The following is a 16,781-nucleotide window of genomic DNA, read 5'->3' as shown; positions in this document are numbered from 1 at the left end:
TGGTATCTCAACAAAATTTATCAAGGACAGATAGTTATGTTTGTACCAAAATATCATTTTTTTTACTTCAAAAAGAAAATACATTTTTTTGTATAAGACTAAATTACTATTGATTTACTTGTTAACAAGGTTTTGACTAGTTTTTTTTTTTTTTTTTTTTTTTTTTTGGGATATTCATTTTTCGCACAATTGTGAATGAAAACATACTTTGTCAAGGATAGGGCCAATCAAGGCCAAGTATAAAGTTAATCAGGGTAGAAACAACACCAAAGTCAAGGCCAACCCCTCCCAACCTAGTTCATTCAAGGACAATCAATGCGGGAATGGGTTTGACTGGGCCTGTAGGGCTTATGATCAAGGACAATAATCATTGGCCCTTAATTAATTAAGGTCAGGGCAGGAATAGACTTAAATTAGAATATATAGAGTTGAACTTGGGATTGAGAAAGCCTGACCTTGTTGCAGCTCTATTTATCATTGGATTGTAACACTTAAAACGTTATTAACAAACAACCTTATAGTTCTATGGACATCGTTTAAAACGTGTTTAATAGTCACTTAAATTTATCTTTAAACCTAAATTTCGACCCATGAGTGACAATTGAATTATTTTATTCAGCATATGACACTATCATGGATAATAAACTATAAAACACTTAATCCAAGGATCAAAGGGATTTCTGTTTGCGCTCTGCGCGGATATCAGGCACACCTTCATGACATTTGTTATAAAAATATTCCAAACGGTCTGTTGGACAGGTGAACTTGGCAATTCAATTGATTACCAAAAAAAAAAACTTGGCAATTCAGTTTATTAAGTTTAGAAACTTTTTAAAATTGCAAAACTAGACCCCAGTTAAATTGAAATTCAAAAAAGAGTCCATCTTTGACAGTAATGTGAAAAAGCAAGATTGAGAACCCTAACTTTTGTTTCTTGTTTTTCTCATCATCCATTCTCACGGCGGCTAGAGGTGGAGGTTCACGACATTGATTGGTGGTGATGGAGGAGTGGAGAGTGCGTCTTAACCCAATATTGCCCGATTCACTGAGTTTAATGCTTCAGAACTAATAGAGAGGCAGGCAACCATGAAGTTTCCTATAATATACCATCCTTCAACATTCGAGCATCCACGAGTTTCATGGATCCCTAAGAAACCAATCCAAGTTTTCTTATCCAGCTCATCTGTTAGGCAACTCTTCCAAGCATATATAAAATACTTTTAATTGTAAAAGACTATACCCACATAAAAAATAAAAATTAAAAAATAAAAATTTGGGATTTTGCTCGTCTCAATTGGACTGTGTTAGGCGTTAGGAGAATGAAAAGAACACTTCTCTTCATTTTTCCACTTAAAAAGATCCTTAGCAAATTGGAGAGTGAGGTCGCCATTAGAGGCCGGGAATAGAGATTAGAGTTAGAGTTGTAGGTGTTGCTTGGCAAATAAATGCACATATACTTCACACCGCCTGCAGGTATCCTTTCGCATCTGCATGTATAAATGCAAATATCCTTCCGTCCACCACCCAAATATCCACCAACCATTTAAATGCAGATATTCTTCCGCTTCTACATATAAATGCACATATCCTTCCGCCATCAACCGTACGTGCAGCTTTTTCTCTCTCTCTTCTCTCATTGCTTTCTCACATGGATCCAGTGGGCATTGTCCAGTCTCTTGAGAGCAAGACCATCTTGGTCACTGGTGCTACTGGGTTTCTAGCGAAACGTACGTAGCTAGGGATCATTTCCCTCTGCGTTTGTGTGTGTGTGTGTGTGTTTAATTTGCTGGCTTTCGAGTAAAACGTTGTGTGTGTGTGTGTTTCTAATGGAGTTATGGGTCTTGAATTACAGTTTTTATAGAGAAAGTGCTGAGGGTGCAGCCAAACGTCAAGAGGCTTTATCTTCTATTACGAGCCGCAGATGCAGAATTGGCTGAACAGAGACTGCATGGGGAGGTATTACTTCATCGATCATAATTAATGTTCAATGTGTGCTGCCATGCCATAAAGGCCCATTATTACTCTTCTCTCCTTAACTGTTTGAATAATAATACTAACTTTTCAGGTCATAAGCAAGGAACTCTTTAGGGTTCTGAGAGAGGAACATGGTTCTGGGTTCGATTCCTTCATCTCGAAGAAGGTTATTGCGGTTGCCGGCGACGTCGCTTTCGAACACTTAGGTATAGAAGCTTCAGATTTAAGGGAAGAGATGTGGAGAGAGATCGACATCGTTGTTAACATGGCTGCGACAACCAGATTCGACGAGAGGTACGTACTTTCCTGTTCAGATTTATTAACTGACATCTAAGAGATCTAGTAATTGAGTTATTGTAGCCTTAAGAGCTCTTCGCGACCTGTAAATTAGTTCCTACTGCTATGCATGCATGTGTAGATACGACGTGGCTTTGAATGTGAATTCCATGGGAGCTAAGCATGTTCTCAGCTTTGCAAAGAGATGTATCAAGCTACAGATGCTTTTCCATACATCTACAGGTTAGAATAGCTAGCAATGAATCTGTTTGTTTAATCAGCTAGCTAACGAAATTTTAGTTTTAAGTGTCTTTAATTAATTTATGGAGATGTTTGGGTTCTTGCCTGCAGGTTATGTGGCAGGAGAACAAGCAGGAATCATACTGGAGAAACCGTTCAGGATGGGTGAATCACTGAACAAGATCCCTGGGTTGGACATCCAACAAGAGCTCAAACTAGCGGAGGAGAAATTAAAACAACTCCGGGCTTCAGGGGCTTACCCAAAAACTGAGACAAATGCCATGAAAGAATTGGGACTAAACAGGTTTGAACCAAATCAATATGCTTAGGGCTCACATCACATTAAATGATCAAGATGACAACCTCACTAATAAAAATAAAAATAACATGTTTAATGAAAAAAAGTGTTCGGAACATGTTTTCGATCGATGTATCTCATTAGTGAGATTTTTTTTCTTCTTTTCTTCCCACAGATCATTGTTCTTAGGACATCGTTTCACCCTTCAATTTATTTTGGTTTCTGTTTTGAAGCTATCTCCTTGTTTAATGTTGATGATAATCAGATGATTTTGTCTCACAATTTTTTCTGTTTTATCCTTCTTTACTTTATTTTGACAAAGAGCAAGACATTATGGTTGGGCAAATACTTATAGTTTTACAAAAGCTATAGGAGAGATGCTCCTTGGAGAACAATTTAGAGAGAAGAATCTACCGCTTATTATTTTTCGTCCAACCATCATAACAAGCACATGCAAAGAACCATTTCCCGGTTGGATTGAAGGATTGAGGTAATTTAAATTTTTATGATAGTTTAGGTTTTATTTGATATAATTTCTATTTCAATTTATTGATCATTTCTATTGTGAAAGTTGTTTAATTTGAATTTTAAGTTTTATGTTAACAGAATAGATACTTCACCTTAAAAGTACAACATTACCTTTCTATTTTTTATGATTTCATACCAGTACAACATTATCTTTCTATTTTTTATGATTTCATACCACCTCTCCCGCTTTTCTAATCCAATTATGCGTTGTTTTGCCTTGCTTTCTATCACTCTTATTGTTCTCTAAGTTTTCAATGAAATAAATGTATCGAATTTATTTTCATGAACTGATCGGTCCGAGTTGTCCAACTCAAGTCAAAATTTTAAAAACCTAATTAAGAGTTTTGTAAACTAGGTCTAGATGAAAAAAAAGACTCAATTTAGTCATAAACCATCCGAGTCTTATTTAAGTGAGTAATTTAACATGAATCATGATACTTGATAAGTTAAATCGTATTCTAAAATAATAACTCCATGCTAATAAACTATAAGAAATTCATTCCCCTTCTCTTGTCCATAACCTAAACTTAAAAATATGTGATTCTTTTATATATATTCTTGTTTTTTTCTTCTCTTATTTAACATCAGTAGGTTTGCAAGTCGAAATCACTGAGTTTCTTGACTGAGTCATAAACCATCCATTCCCTCCACCCCCTTCCAACTGTGATACATTAATATATAATCAAATAGTCAAATTTATTTTTGTGCGGGTAAAATCAAGTTTTCAAATCAATACAACCAAATTCAGAGCAATTTTAATTTCTTGATAATAAAAAATTTAAATGTTGATTATTGCATTAAATTTGTTTTAATATTGAGTCATTATTATCCCACTTGAAAATTTTTGTTTTACTCATTATCGACTTCAATGTTAATGACAGAACCATTGATGCCATCGCTATTGGTTATGGTAAGGGGAAAATAACATTCTTTGCTGGCAATCCAGAGACGGTCCTTGATATGGTAGTGTGAGCTCTTTTTTCCTACTCTTTTCATTGACCATTAATACATTCCTAAGTTGTTTCCTGTATAAATATGTATTATTATTATTATTATTATTATTATTATTATTATTATTATTATTATTATTATTATTATTATTATTATTATTATTATTATTTTTTTTTTTTTTTTTTCATCAAGTTTGAGTTGATGATGAAGCAGATCCCAGGGGACATGGTTGTGAATGCGATGATTGTGGCCATGATAGCTCATGCAAATCAGCGTGGTGAATTCATCTACCAAGTAGGGTCATCCCTAAGAAACCCAGCAAAATTAAGCTTGCTTCCCAAGTATTTCTATCACTACTTCTCTAAGCATCCATGCACTGACGATGATGGAAAGCCTATCAAAGTTGGCAAAGGTTTATTACTGAAGAGCATGGACAGCTTCCACAAATACATAGCTATCCGTTTTAGGCTACCATTGAAGGTCGATTTATTCATTTTTACTTTTTTTCTTTTTTTTTTTTCAATAATAATGAGTCTAAGACTTATTTACATCAATTTTAATGTTTCCAATTCTATAATTATCTTCCAGGTTTTCTGGCTTCTGAATATTGCAACTTGTCAAGCTCTCCAAAGCAAATATAGCCATCTCAATAAGAAGTTAAGCTCTACAATGCGGTTGGTGAAGCTTTATGAGCCTTACTTGTTCTTCAAAGGAATGTATGTTTTTTCTCTCTCTGGCTGTCAATTTGATTTTGCATAGTAAATAAAGTGGGAGCAAAGAAAATAGTTATATCTTTTCGATAAGAAAATTAATGACAAAACGAGTATATATGAGTTTGTTTAATGGGAGAAAACATGTTATGGTTGTGTACCCAGCATGTTGGCACTTGGCACACGACTTTAAAATGTTATACTTCCCTTGTTTTATTTTTTTTTAATTTTGTTTTGTGATTCTACTCACTCTGTAATTAATTTTCTTCGTATATACAGCTTTGATGACTCAAACGCAGAGAAGTTGCGAAAGGCAATGCAAAATGGTGAGGGGAAACATTTGTTATGTTTCGATCCAAAAGGTGTTGACTGGGATGATTATATGATGAACATTCACCTGCCTGGGCTCATAAGAAGCACTCTTACTACAAAGAGTACGAAACCATAGATTGATTTCTTGGTTAAAGAATGATATGTTTAATATTAATTAATATTGGTATTACTAGTTGCTTTCAAGACAGCACTAGACGTATTCTATCTTTGCGTGATGAAGAATAAATGACATAAAACGATATCTATAATAAATATCCAAATTTTGGATTTGGCTCATACAGTTAGTATCTTAATGGGATTTTCTGTTGACATGCCATAAGGTATCAAACTGTGTTTGTATACATAATTTCATTGACGTATACATCCTATATCATTCACAACCAAAGGGAAACCAGCCTTGCTAACATGATTACCGGATCACACTATTGGATTCACATTGTTAGTAGCCACAAGGGTGTGAAATTAAACCAAAGTTTCAATTCAAATTAGAAAATTTAATCATTTAACCTTCTGAGATTACCTGGCCAACATTCCGCAAGCCTTCTTTGGTCGGCTAAAGAATGGGCAACACATCCATGGCTGCAGATAATTTGAATTAATATCTAACATATAAATCTTTGATATAAAAAAGGATGAGAATTCAAGTTGCAATATAGACCCTCATATAGAACCAAGTAAAAAACCAACCTCAAATTTTCTTCTTCTTTTATCCCTCTCTAGGGGAGAGTACTCTCGACCTCGTACTAAGATGTGTTAGTCTGTGCCAAATGAGCCAACCCATTGATGGTACATTCAACTCATACGGTTGAACCAATTCAAGGGAATATATATATATACAATAGCGTGAAAAGGGTTGCCTGCCTATGTGCAGCTATTGTTTGTACACAATCCTTTTAGTGTGAAGCAACTGGATTCAATTCAATTCACTCCCTTGAATTAAACTATAAATGCACATGATTTAGGCTTCAATCACGATGTTAAATTAATACTAGAAACCAACTTACAGAAACCAGGTTACCAAAATTTCAACCTAATGCCAGAAAATTCGGCAAATCCTGTGAGAAAAGACAAAACAAGGCCATAGCTGAGCAAGATGATTAATGCTGTGAACCAAGAAGCCGAGATGGTATCCACATACAAGTTTATCAACCCAGTAAGGACATTGGCCTGCAGAAAGAAATTCATCACCAAAATGGTTTTCCTCAAAAGTAGTGAAATCAATTTTCTTTAAACAGGCTAAAGAAAAAAGCGGACTCTAAAATCACCAGTAGAAATAATGCCAGTAGATTCAGGTTGAATGCTCCTTCAAGCACTGATGTCTTTTGTCCACCGATGAAATCTGAAAGCATCAGAATTCCTAAAACCTGCAAAATTAAGTAATTGCATATTTGCATTAGCAGTACAAATTTAACTTTGTTAGAAAGAACTTTCTTAAAAGATAATGCGTAGGTTACCACATAAATTTAGTCAAGTATCTCATAAATTTAGTCAACTTAAATAATCACAATGTTGAGATTTGTTTCTTTAGATTATCTGAATATTCCTTTAAAAATGTAAACATTGAACAACTCTCATAATAAACAAATGAGTCTTCAACTTATTTATCAGTGCACTATTACATTACATACGAGTAGCAACCAAGCCATTAATGTGTTCTTTGGTTCAAACATTCTTTTTTTCAGTATAACCTTACATCATTATACTGCATGCAGCAAGTTCCATGAAATCAGCTTAAACACAATGCATCCATTCAACATTATAATTCCACACTACTTTTCCAGTAGGGAGTAAATGATATTGGATTCAAACTGGATTCAGTGATAATCTCATAAATCCAGTTTAATCTCATTGCTTTCTTTGAATGGGAAATACAATTCAAGTGCAAGTAAATAACTCATCCTTTCCCACACAGATAAGGGAAGACAATCCAATGAATATTAATGTGCAATGGCCATTAAAACTGTAATCAATTACAAACAATCAATTCTAAAATTCCCATTCTAAGAACACATTCTACTTTTGGTTTCATAGACAATTATAATGTGTAATGGACCTCTCTTCTAACCAAAAATAAATCAATGAATTTCTGTTAATACTTTACTTTGACACTGAAATTGGGAATTGCCTGAAAGTTCACTGCCAATACAAACATTACATATGCCAAGTTACACTACACCATAAGTTCAATGCCAGGATTAGCCAAAATATCCATAACTAAAAAAATTAGCACGTAGTTACTAGAGACAAACAAGGATGACGCATTAAACAAACAACTCTTAACCATCCTACGAGAAACTTTCTCAACATGCTTGTCCAGAAGTATAGTCAGAAACCTGAACATGCATTGCAAACCAAAGGGTAAGGAATCAACCTCGATAATTTCAGATAATTTTGTAAAGCAAAAAGTTGAAATGAAAACTATGTTGCAACAGAAGATATACCAAAACAAGAGATTAAGAATCCAGACTCTATTCCTTGTCCATTGACTTTTCTTCATAGACGTGGAATTATTTCCAAAGAATAGGTAGTTCCCCAATTGGACACAATAAGATAAAGACCCCAGTATCCTGTCAATAACAAAGTGATAGAAGAATTTAAAAGCAAAATCCGTACTCCAAAATGAGATAATACGAAGTAACAACTACGACAACTTAAATTCATGTTGACCCAATGATTAAAAAGCCAGAGTTATAGGATCAGAATGATTTCATAAAACGCATCATTTCTGCTATCATGCTCTAATTCCAAATGTCCCCGATATCAAACTTTTTCCATCAAAATATACTAACAAGAATTAAAGACTATGTACACATATAAAATAGAAATCCTGGAATACAGCACTTGAGAACAACCAAAATCTAGTGCTTACAATGCAAAATATTGAAAACATAAAATGTAAGTGTAATCAATAATCCTTCAATAACATCCTGCAGGAGTCCAAGTATATACCTGTGGTCTTTTGTTTGCCCAGTAGCATCCACAAATTTTAAAAAAATTGGTTCTCCTATCACAATACATCATAAAGTTGATGATAGACTTTCTTGTCGGACCGGTCCATCCATCACACATAATGGTACATCCATATGACCCCCACATCTGTCTAAAACCACTGACGTACTACTGCAGCTCCTACTTCTCCTCAATCAGTAAGGTGGTCATCACCTCTTTAGCGGTGGGACTAGCATATCCAGGACCTGCCTCTACAATAGTGTCAATCATATTCCTGTAATAAGGACCCTATGTTGTATTTGCTGGAATCGAACTATAGTACATCCACTTCGACACAGTCTTCTTTACTCTCTTAGCCATCCCTTTCCATGCACCTATAATCTTGGGCTTCTTGGCCCCCTTCCTTCTGAAAAATATCAGGATCCTGCTCTAGGATAGGATCCTCCTTTGTGGATAGTCACGTAGTCCCCGTAGATCTGCCGGCCTCTAACTCTGTGATCAGCTGAACATACCACGTATACCACCCCTGTCCCTAGATCTAAATGTTGCAGCCCCTGATCCAGATGATCCAGCCCCTATAGCCCTAGAGGGACCAGCTCCTGTAAATCTAGCTCTGGCCCTCTCCTACTCCTGGTACTGCATCTCCCTGCTCTCAGCCATCACCCGTCTGATGTTCCTCTCCTCCTGCTCTCTGATATCAACGGGATCAACATCCTGATCATAATTTGAATCAACTCTATAAGATGATGGTGACCACACCGCCTTGTCCAATGCATCATTCACCCTCCTCTTCTCCTATTTCTTCTTCCCCTTTTCTTTCTCCAGCTCTCTAATTGCCTTCACTATATCAGCATTCACCTCAGTGCACATGGCCACATCCTTTGAACTGCCAGTGATGTGAGCCATAAACTTGCTTATGCCACATGAGTTCAACTCTTTACCACAGAAGTTGCATTTTTTTTTTGTTTATCTTGTTGCCATCAATAGCAACACAATACTGCCATGCAGGATCAACCATCCCCCCACACTGCATCTCCCTATGGCTGTCCTAGTGGTTGTGGTTGTCTCTGTCCTAGCCCTGCTATACTCCATATGAACCTGCTCCTCTCCCGCTACTAGAAATGATAACTGTTGCATTGAAAATAACTGCATAAACAATTAAACTATACCAAAATAATATTTTATACAAAATGAATATTTAAATTTTTTTTGGCAAAAGGAAAGGCTATCATATCAAAACCGACAATGAAACCACATGTGCAATACTTGAAAATAATTATATAGCTATTCCATAATTTTCTCTAATTTTCAAAATCATTTTCCTTATTTGTTCCTAATTGTTTCTCTTTTTTATATAATAGTTTATCTTTTATATTAATATTTTAATTAAATTTTAAAAAAATAAAATAATGATTTATTGGGTCAAAAAAAATTCCGACTCCTTGAGTCTGTAGATTGGCCCATGGAGATCCACATATTTTTTCAATGATATAACACATATATCATGCAAAAAGTAAGCATTTGCAATGTAGAAGAATACAATTTTTGAAGCTCGAAAATAAATAAATCAATTACTTAGCGAAAAAAAATTCCGACTTTGTGAGTTTGTAGATCAGCCTACTATATTTAACATATATTTTCATACCCATCCAACAACATTATGGCATGCATTTTGAAAGAAAAAAACAGTTTAGAGAACAATAGTTACCTCTCAGATGAAAAACTCTACAAAACACCCAAATCTGTGTGAAATCTTGTTTGATTGTCGCAAACAATATTATACCCGTCAATAATGAAGTGAGACCTAATGTTTTATGTCAAAGATCGAACGAAAATATGGCAAAAATGCCAAGATCTGGGAGAGAAAAGCTCTGGGGGAGATTTGGAGAGGAGAGAGAAAATCCAAATAATTAATGTGGATAATTTGGTGAACTATCCTTTATAACACCGATATTCTTTTGCGCTTCGATGGTTGTTTCAGTTCGCCAGCCACTGAAACCCAAAATTCGGCGAAACGATGTATCATGTCCATGCATGAGGTTGAATCCCTCACCAAATCAATGATAGTAATCATCTCTAAGAAAGCAAACGAATATCCTAACACGCCTCAAATTACCCTAGACAATGTATGGTTTAAGTTAAAATAACACTAGAGGCATAACAGGCTTCAAAGTAGACCCAAACTGAGTCAGCAAGGTGGAGGTCGATTGTGGGGGTCTCCAGCCAGGTTAACTCCCCAAGTGCACAAACTGCAACTTAGTGAGAACTACACCAGTTTCGATCTTCAGCTTCCGACGTGTTCCAAGTCATTCGAGGGTGTTGAAACATTCCCAAAATCATGCTTCAACATTCCCAATAACCCTAGATCATAATACAAACATGGATTTATCTAATCATGAATCTGGGTCTTCTTTGAAATCTTTCTGAAAGAAACATTTAGCAACTACAACGATTGGAGAATCATTCATGTCGCTTGATCCAATCAAGAACAAGGTTTCTTGAATCGAATCCTTCTCTCAACATGGATATTCTTCACCCATAATAATATAAGAAAGTATAAATCAGATATTGGGAATGAGTTGTTACCTTCAATCGCACAAAACTGGAAGCGAACCGTGATTCGTAGTGGAAACACGACATTCTTCTTCTCCGACACAAACTCTTTGGCACGCTCTATGGCCTCTTCAACTCTGGTTTTGAAAAAGCCTCTCCACTTACTCGTAACAGGCTTTCCCTCTGTAGAAGACTTCTTCTGAATGGCATAATTGTCTGCAAATGCGCCTCAATCTTCAAAGAAGACTGATTCCTCTTTCTAACAAATAAAATAATTTGTTTTAGGGGGAGAACACCTTTAAATAGGGTGTAAATAAATCAAAAAGCCCAATATGCCCTTTGTTGTTCTTAGGCTTCAGAGGGAGGTCGCCCCTTGGTCAACCTCCCTAATCAACTTCCACATCTAACTTCTCACAGAAGTGGGATTTTGTGGTCCGATTAGTCTGCAACACAAGTATAACCTTGTAGATCAAGTTAGGGCCCCTTAACTAGGCTTGAGGGCTCTCCAACTCTATCTTTCGTGAGCTATTAATCCAACTTCCTTGACCATTGTGCTTCATGTCAAATCTCTTTCTAAAATTCAGCAAAGTGTCAAAACCTTCATCAATACCATCCACAACCATGGGTTTTGATCTAATCCAATGGTCTATCTGGATGACCCACAGCTATCTTCTACTAACACTATGGGTTCTTGGACCTACAAGTAAGGTTTCATGCTAGGATCCTTGAGGATTTCACAATTATTGCAGTATTTCTTGGAGAAGTTGATCAAATAATTAAATTGGGAAAGAAGGTGGGGATGTGTATATTCCACACAAGCAACTTTCATACCATTTGATTGGAATAATAATATAGAATCTTTACGTAAAACAGGGGGGGGGGGGAAACTCTTTTAAATTAAATAATAAATGTTAGAACAAACACTAAGAAATCACAAATAGATATAAGAAAGAAAAAAATTAATCAAAGGAACATAGAGATTTAAGGGGTTGTATGGCAATGTTTCAGTTCCATTTTCTTATTATTAGGTGAAAAAGAGTTTTCCTGTTTCTATACATTTTCATTGTTTTTCACTGTTTTTTGTTGCTGAGATCGGATATGGTTAAAGAACAAGAAAGTTTTTGTAACCCCCCATCCCCTAAAAAATGAAATAAGATTATTATTATTATTATTATTATTATTTTTTTTTTTTTAAGATTTGTTTTGATATCAAGAAGATAATAAACTGTGCCTAGGTGCCCATTTGGTTCTCGAAAAAAAAAAAAGAAGAAGAAATAGAAAAACTGTAATACAACCCCTAAAAGTCAAGTCTATGAGACTTGAGAAATCATACATCATGAACCAGGACCAGTCTATGTGAACCTGCCTAATGCTGCCTTAGCCAAGCGAATAAATGGTCTGGACCCAGTGGGCCAGACTCAATAATCTCAATGGACATGTTCTTCTTTCTTTTCTTTTCTTTTTTCCTTTTTTGGAAAAGATGGGGGCAGGGGATCGAGGTGGAATAACGTGATTAATCACTTTCAGGTTTTCTTCTACAAAACTAGTCAACAGGTATTTGATTTAACAAAATTAAACAAATTTATGCAGTGTTTTACATTCTTTTTCCATGATTAACCCTTGAACAGGTCATCTTCTTCTTGTCTCAGAATTCTCCAAATGTTTCCTTCCTCTGCATGCATCTTCATATGGGATGGTGCAAGATCAACGAAAAGAAGAAAAGCAAAGTAAAACGGAGGAACAAATGCAAAAACAAAAGCAAATGAAAAACTTATTTCCTTTGTTTCATGGTTGGATAGTAAGGAGATAGTCAATTCGATAGTTGTTTGAGAATGAGAGAGATTAGAAACTTAACTTCTCGAACTTCAGTTTTTGGCTTGGATCAATTACAGATTTGGCTTATTTTGATTCTTTAGTATTAGGTTCATGCTACTGTAGGTTGGTTTGCCTTCAAATGGCAAAAGATAATCACTTTTTTTGTTGATTTTTTTTGGGTTTTATTTTATTATTATTTTATATATAGGAAAGAAAAAGTTGGAATTACTTCAGAATGCAGTTACATGGCTGTGTTAGCCTTATAGTCTTCATATTAGGATTAAAGGAGGATTCTGATGCGTAACCTTAGTAAACCATTCCATGAGTGTGGGGTGTTTAAAGTGGCAACAATACATATTTGTTGTTAAAGTTACTTCCTCTAGCAAAATAGGGGTTAACTTGAGAGGTCATGGCTATTTCTTTTTCCTCATTTTCCATTTCTCCCTGTAATCTAGTTTATAACTTTAGATGTACTGTCCATTTGTTAATTCTCATCAGCACCCTATTTGGTTGTTGACAAGCAAAAATTTTGGCATTTCTTTTTTCCAACACAAAGTAGCATGTAATTATAGAGACCGAAATTAATAACCCATATAATTGCTTGGTTTTCCATATGGCTATCTGAGAGGAGGTGTGTGCAAAGGTCTAGGATGAAGCTTTGACTTAGATTCTTTGTCGTCAATCCTAAAGGTCTTGCTGTCAAGATTCTTTTCGTCCATTCGTACAAAATGTAAGTATGCCATGATGCCGTCTCCATACTATTGTTGTATAATGCATAGTTAGAAGGAGTGTCGGTCCATTGAGCAAGAATAGCATTGAATGGTATTCCTACATTCAAGAGGCCCCAAAAAAAAAAAAAAGATTTAAATTGAGGATGGAGAAGAGTAATTTCCAAAAAAAAACTTCCATCATTTTGAGAGAGCATTTCGTGTATCGGAGATTTCTCTCTCAAAATTGTACGACCTGCCAATTTAGCCAAAAATTCACCTGATTTTGAGATTAGAGAAGACATGGAATTAGGTTGATTGGATATGCATATGGGTAATTGAATTGAGTGGGAATGAGTTGATTGGATATGCATATGGGTAATTGAATTGAGTGGGAATGAGTCTGTGATGAGATTAGAGAAGACCAGGAGTTAAGTTGATTGGATATGCATATGGGTAATTGAATTGAGTGGGAATGAGTCTGTGATGAGATTAGATAAGACCAGAAGTTAGGTTCAAAGTCATGTGCAACTTTTTCCATTGTAGTCGATCTGCCTTTTCCAGAAGGAGAAGTCAAGTTCCCTCACTATTTGTTGTGAATTAAGAGGGATCTAGGGATCAAACCAAAAGGAAGCTTCCTTGCCATCTCCTATTTTTTTTCCTTACCATTGTCTTGAGTAGTGGAAGGATACTTGTGATGCTATTCCATATCCATGATCCTTTTTTGGTTAGCACTATTGGATTGGATGGTATTGGACCATTGTATTATTTTGCCTTTAGCACCTTGTTTGAGGAGCAGTGCAGTGTTGTAGTCCTCCATTTTCGTGAATATTGGGCCTCCCAGCTGAATAGGTTGGCATCCTAGGATATTAGAGTTAACTGATTGCTTTGGCGAGGAACTCGGTTTCGAAATCTTTGGCATATTGAGTCCATTTTCCTGCAAATACCCTTTTGGTAATTGGAAGCGTTGCATTTGGTATAGGACCATGGATTAGATTGTTGCTTGCATGAGGACCCCTCTTCCAAGAAAGGAGGGATTCGATGCTTTCCAAACTGTTAGTTTCTTTGTCATTCTATCCAGGACAAATTGAAGAATTTTTGCCTTGGCTCTTCCACATAATAGGTTTAGCCCAATTAGACTTTGTTTCTCTTCATCTCTGATACCCTAAGTATCGAGCTTATTTGACTTATGGTTCCTTTGCCAACGTTCTAGATGAAGAGTCCCCCACTTTTCTCAAAGTTTATTTCCTAACTTGTCACATCCGAGAGTAACTTCTAAGTCAACCTATAAGTTAAGATTTAAGTGACTTATTTTGAGGATTCAGGACACAGTCAAAGCGAGAGATGGAATCATCTGGTTGGAATACAACTTGGGAGACATTTATAGGAATAGTTGTTCTCTTAGTTCATGCTTAGCGAAATGTGTTCATGTGTTCAATTGGAGCTATCTATAGAGTTCTAGAGCCGGTAGGGTCTAAGGGTTTGGCTGAGGTATAGAGTTTTGGCCATCTGATTAGCAAAGGCTTATGCAATATCTCTTGGGTCAAAAACACAAGATCCCTAATGTACAATAGATTCTATTTTTCTTTTATGATGAAGGATCTTAGCAAAGAGGAGGTAGAATATAGTGTTTCTATCCCCACCCAAAATGTCACACCCCACCCGCCAGGCCCAGGTTAACCGCCCGACAACCCGTGGGTGCAAACCGTCACAGGATCCATGGTTTTAGTCTATCAACAATAATAAATACAAATACAGATAATCAAGAGCAAGAATAGTGCTATAATTAATAAAAAGGTTACAGGAGTCCAAATACTCCAATAAATATCAAGAACGAACGAAAGAGGGAAAATCAAGAATCAAAAGTAATATCGAGTTCAGCGGAAGCAAAATAAATGACTAAATAATCTTCTCTCAGGTTTTCTTTTGTAAATCTAAAAACGGGCTATCTAAATTAACAAGTAAAGATGTCCTCCAAGCTTTCTCCATATGATCATCAAAATCCTGGTAATCTGCCTTTGTCGGCCATCAATGGGTGCTAAAGGTGCACACAAGCATCTTCAGAAGGCCTCATGCTCTGCAAGTTCATGTATCACTGTCTGTGTCAACATCAGCTTCATACGAGAAGGTTCTTTCATACAAATCATCTCCAACTCCCGACATTGTGCAACCATCTGTACAGTTTATATAATATATACAATGAAAGGAATGAGTTCCAACGAACTCAGTAAGGAACAAGCAATTCTCATATATATGTCAATACAATCCACGAATGCACAGATGAAAATGATATGGATGGTATGCAGAAATATGAATGCTACTAAGATCTAACTATGCAAGTCTCTAATAGCTGACATGCTTTAAGATATACACCAGCCCTCCTTTGGGTAAGTCTCATCACTCTGATCCAAAGAAGGACTGGTTACCTCTCGTAGGGATCCTGGGCAAAGGGGTAAGTCCACACCTGACTCTCAAACCATGGCTGGGGGTTAAGTCAACACTCTCTCACCACGACCATTGGCAATGAGTACTGGCGCATGTCGGGGTTTCTAATCCAATGCAAGTCATAATGGTAACATACTATATGGAGTCCAGATACTTGCCCTATGGCACCAACCAACTCGGTTCAGTATCCTTCGCAACCTAGGAGTGAGAACCCTCACAGACTGGCTACCGCTATTGGACTCCACTCCTTAACCCTATGGTCATCCACATATTATTGGGGAGGATGCTCTCATGACTCCTCGCGACACCCGGTCCGCTCCTTGGACATCCATGAGCCCAACCCTAACATATGCAACCCTACCATTACATGACCAATAGTGGACCACTGAGTCTCCGCACGGACTGGTTACCGCTGTTGGATGAAACATAGTCACGTCACCATTGTCACGGGTCACCCGGCTTCAATTCCCCTACCGAAAGGGTAATAGCATGTGGGGTACCTAGCCATGCAATCTAGACTCTCTAGGTATGTCATCCAGTAATCATGATAGTGCTAGAGGCATCAGTGAGCATGTATCCCATACCACAGCCCTCTGATATCTCCAGCCAAGATATCCCAATGGAATACCCCTTCCATCACAACTACACTACATCAATCTTTATCATACCATGAACAGTTGTGCAATATCATAAAAGATGAAGTACATTAAAGAACACCACAAACAGCAAGTATACAATAAGATTAACATGCTTTATACAATTACAGCAAGTTACATGATCAAAGAATAGTAAATAGAACAACAGAAGCATCATGTATATGTAATTGCATATAAATAAGAATGCATGTCCTTACCTGTAATTATGTAAAATTCCTCTAACTTGAATTCCAGAAACTATTATAAGACTTTTACTTGAAACAGAGAACACCTAGGCATAGGGTTACAAGAATGTATAAGAGTCAAGAGTCAAAACAAATTCAAAATCAAATTTACACAGACACTG

The 16,781-nt window shown here is 36.3% G+C and overlaps 1 protein-coding gene across 1 annotated transcript; it reads left to right on the top strand.

Moving 5' to 3' along the window:
• Positions 1-1,635: 1,635 nt before the first annotated feature.
• LOC149024781 (fatty acyl-CoA reductase 3-like) lies at positions 1,636-5,602 on the top strand. The gene is made up of 10 exons (XM_089142995.1): positions 1,636-1,727; positions 1,853-1,956; positions 2,066-2,268; positions 2,393-2,493; positions 2,602-2,794; positions 3,111-3,278; positions 4,198-4,279; positions 4,481-4,747; positions 4,856-4,983; positions 5,257-5,602. Exons 1-10 carry the CDS (start codon positions 1,649-1,651, stop codon positions 5,423-5,425), a joined length of 1,494 nt encoding a protein of 497 aa, XP_088999121.1. The 5' UTR covers positions 1,636-1,648; the 3' UTR covers positions 5,426-5,602.
• Positions 5,603-16,781: the final 11,179 nt, after the last annotated feature.

The sequence above is a fragment of the Hakea prostrata genome, chromosome 2, assembly GCF_041222555.1.
Source record: "Hakea prostrata isolate BN-2017 chromosome 2, UWA_Hpros_2, whole genome shotgun sequence".
NCBI classification, from domain to species: domain Eukaryota; kingdom Viridiplantae; phylum Streptophyta; class Magnoliopsida; order Proteales; family Proteaceae; genus Hakea; species Hakea prostrata.
Note: the sequence above shows the minus strand (reverse complement) of the source record. Positions and strands in the feature narration are given on the sequence as shown.

Bases quoted from the DNA above. Each gene is read 5' to 3' on its own strand.
- LOC149024781 (XM_089142995.1), top strand. From the start codon at position 1,649: ATGGATCCAGTGGGCATTGTCCAGTCTCTTGAGAGCAAGACCATCTTG. The intron at 2,269-2,392 runs GTACGTACTTTC...ATGCATGTGTAG, and splicing joins ACAACCAGATTCGACGAGAG to ATACGACGTGGCTTTGAATG. The intron at 4,280-4,480 runs GTAGTGTGAGCT...ATGATGAAGCAG, and splicing joins CAGAGACGGTCCTTGATATG to ATCCCAGGGGACATGGTTGT.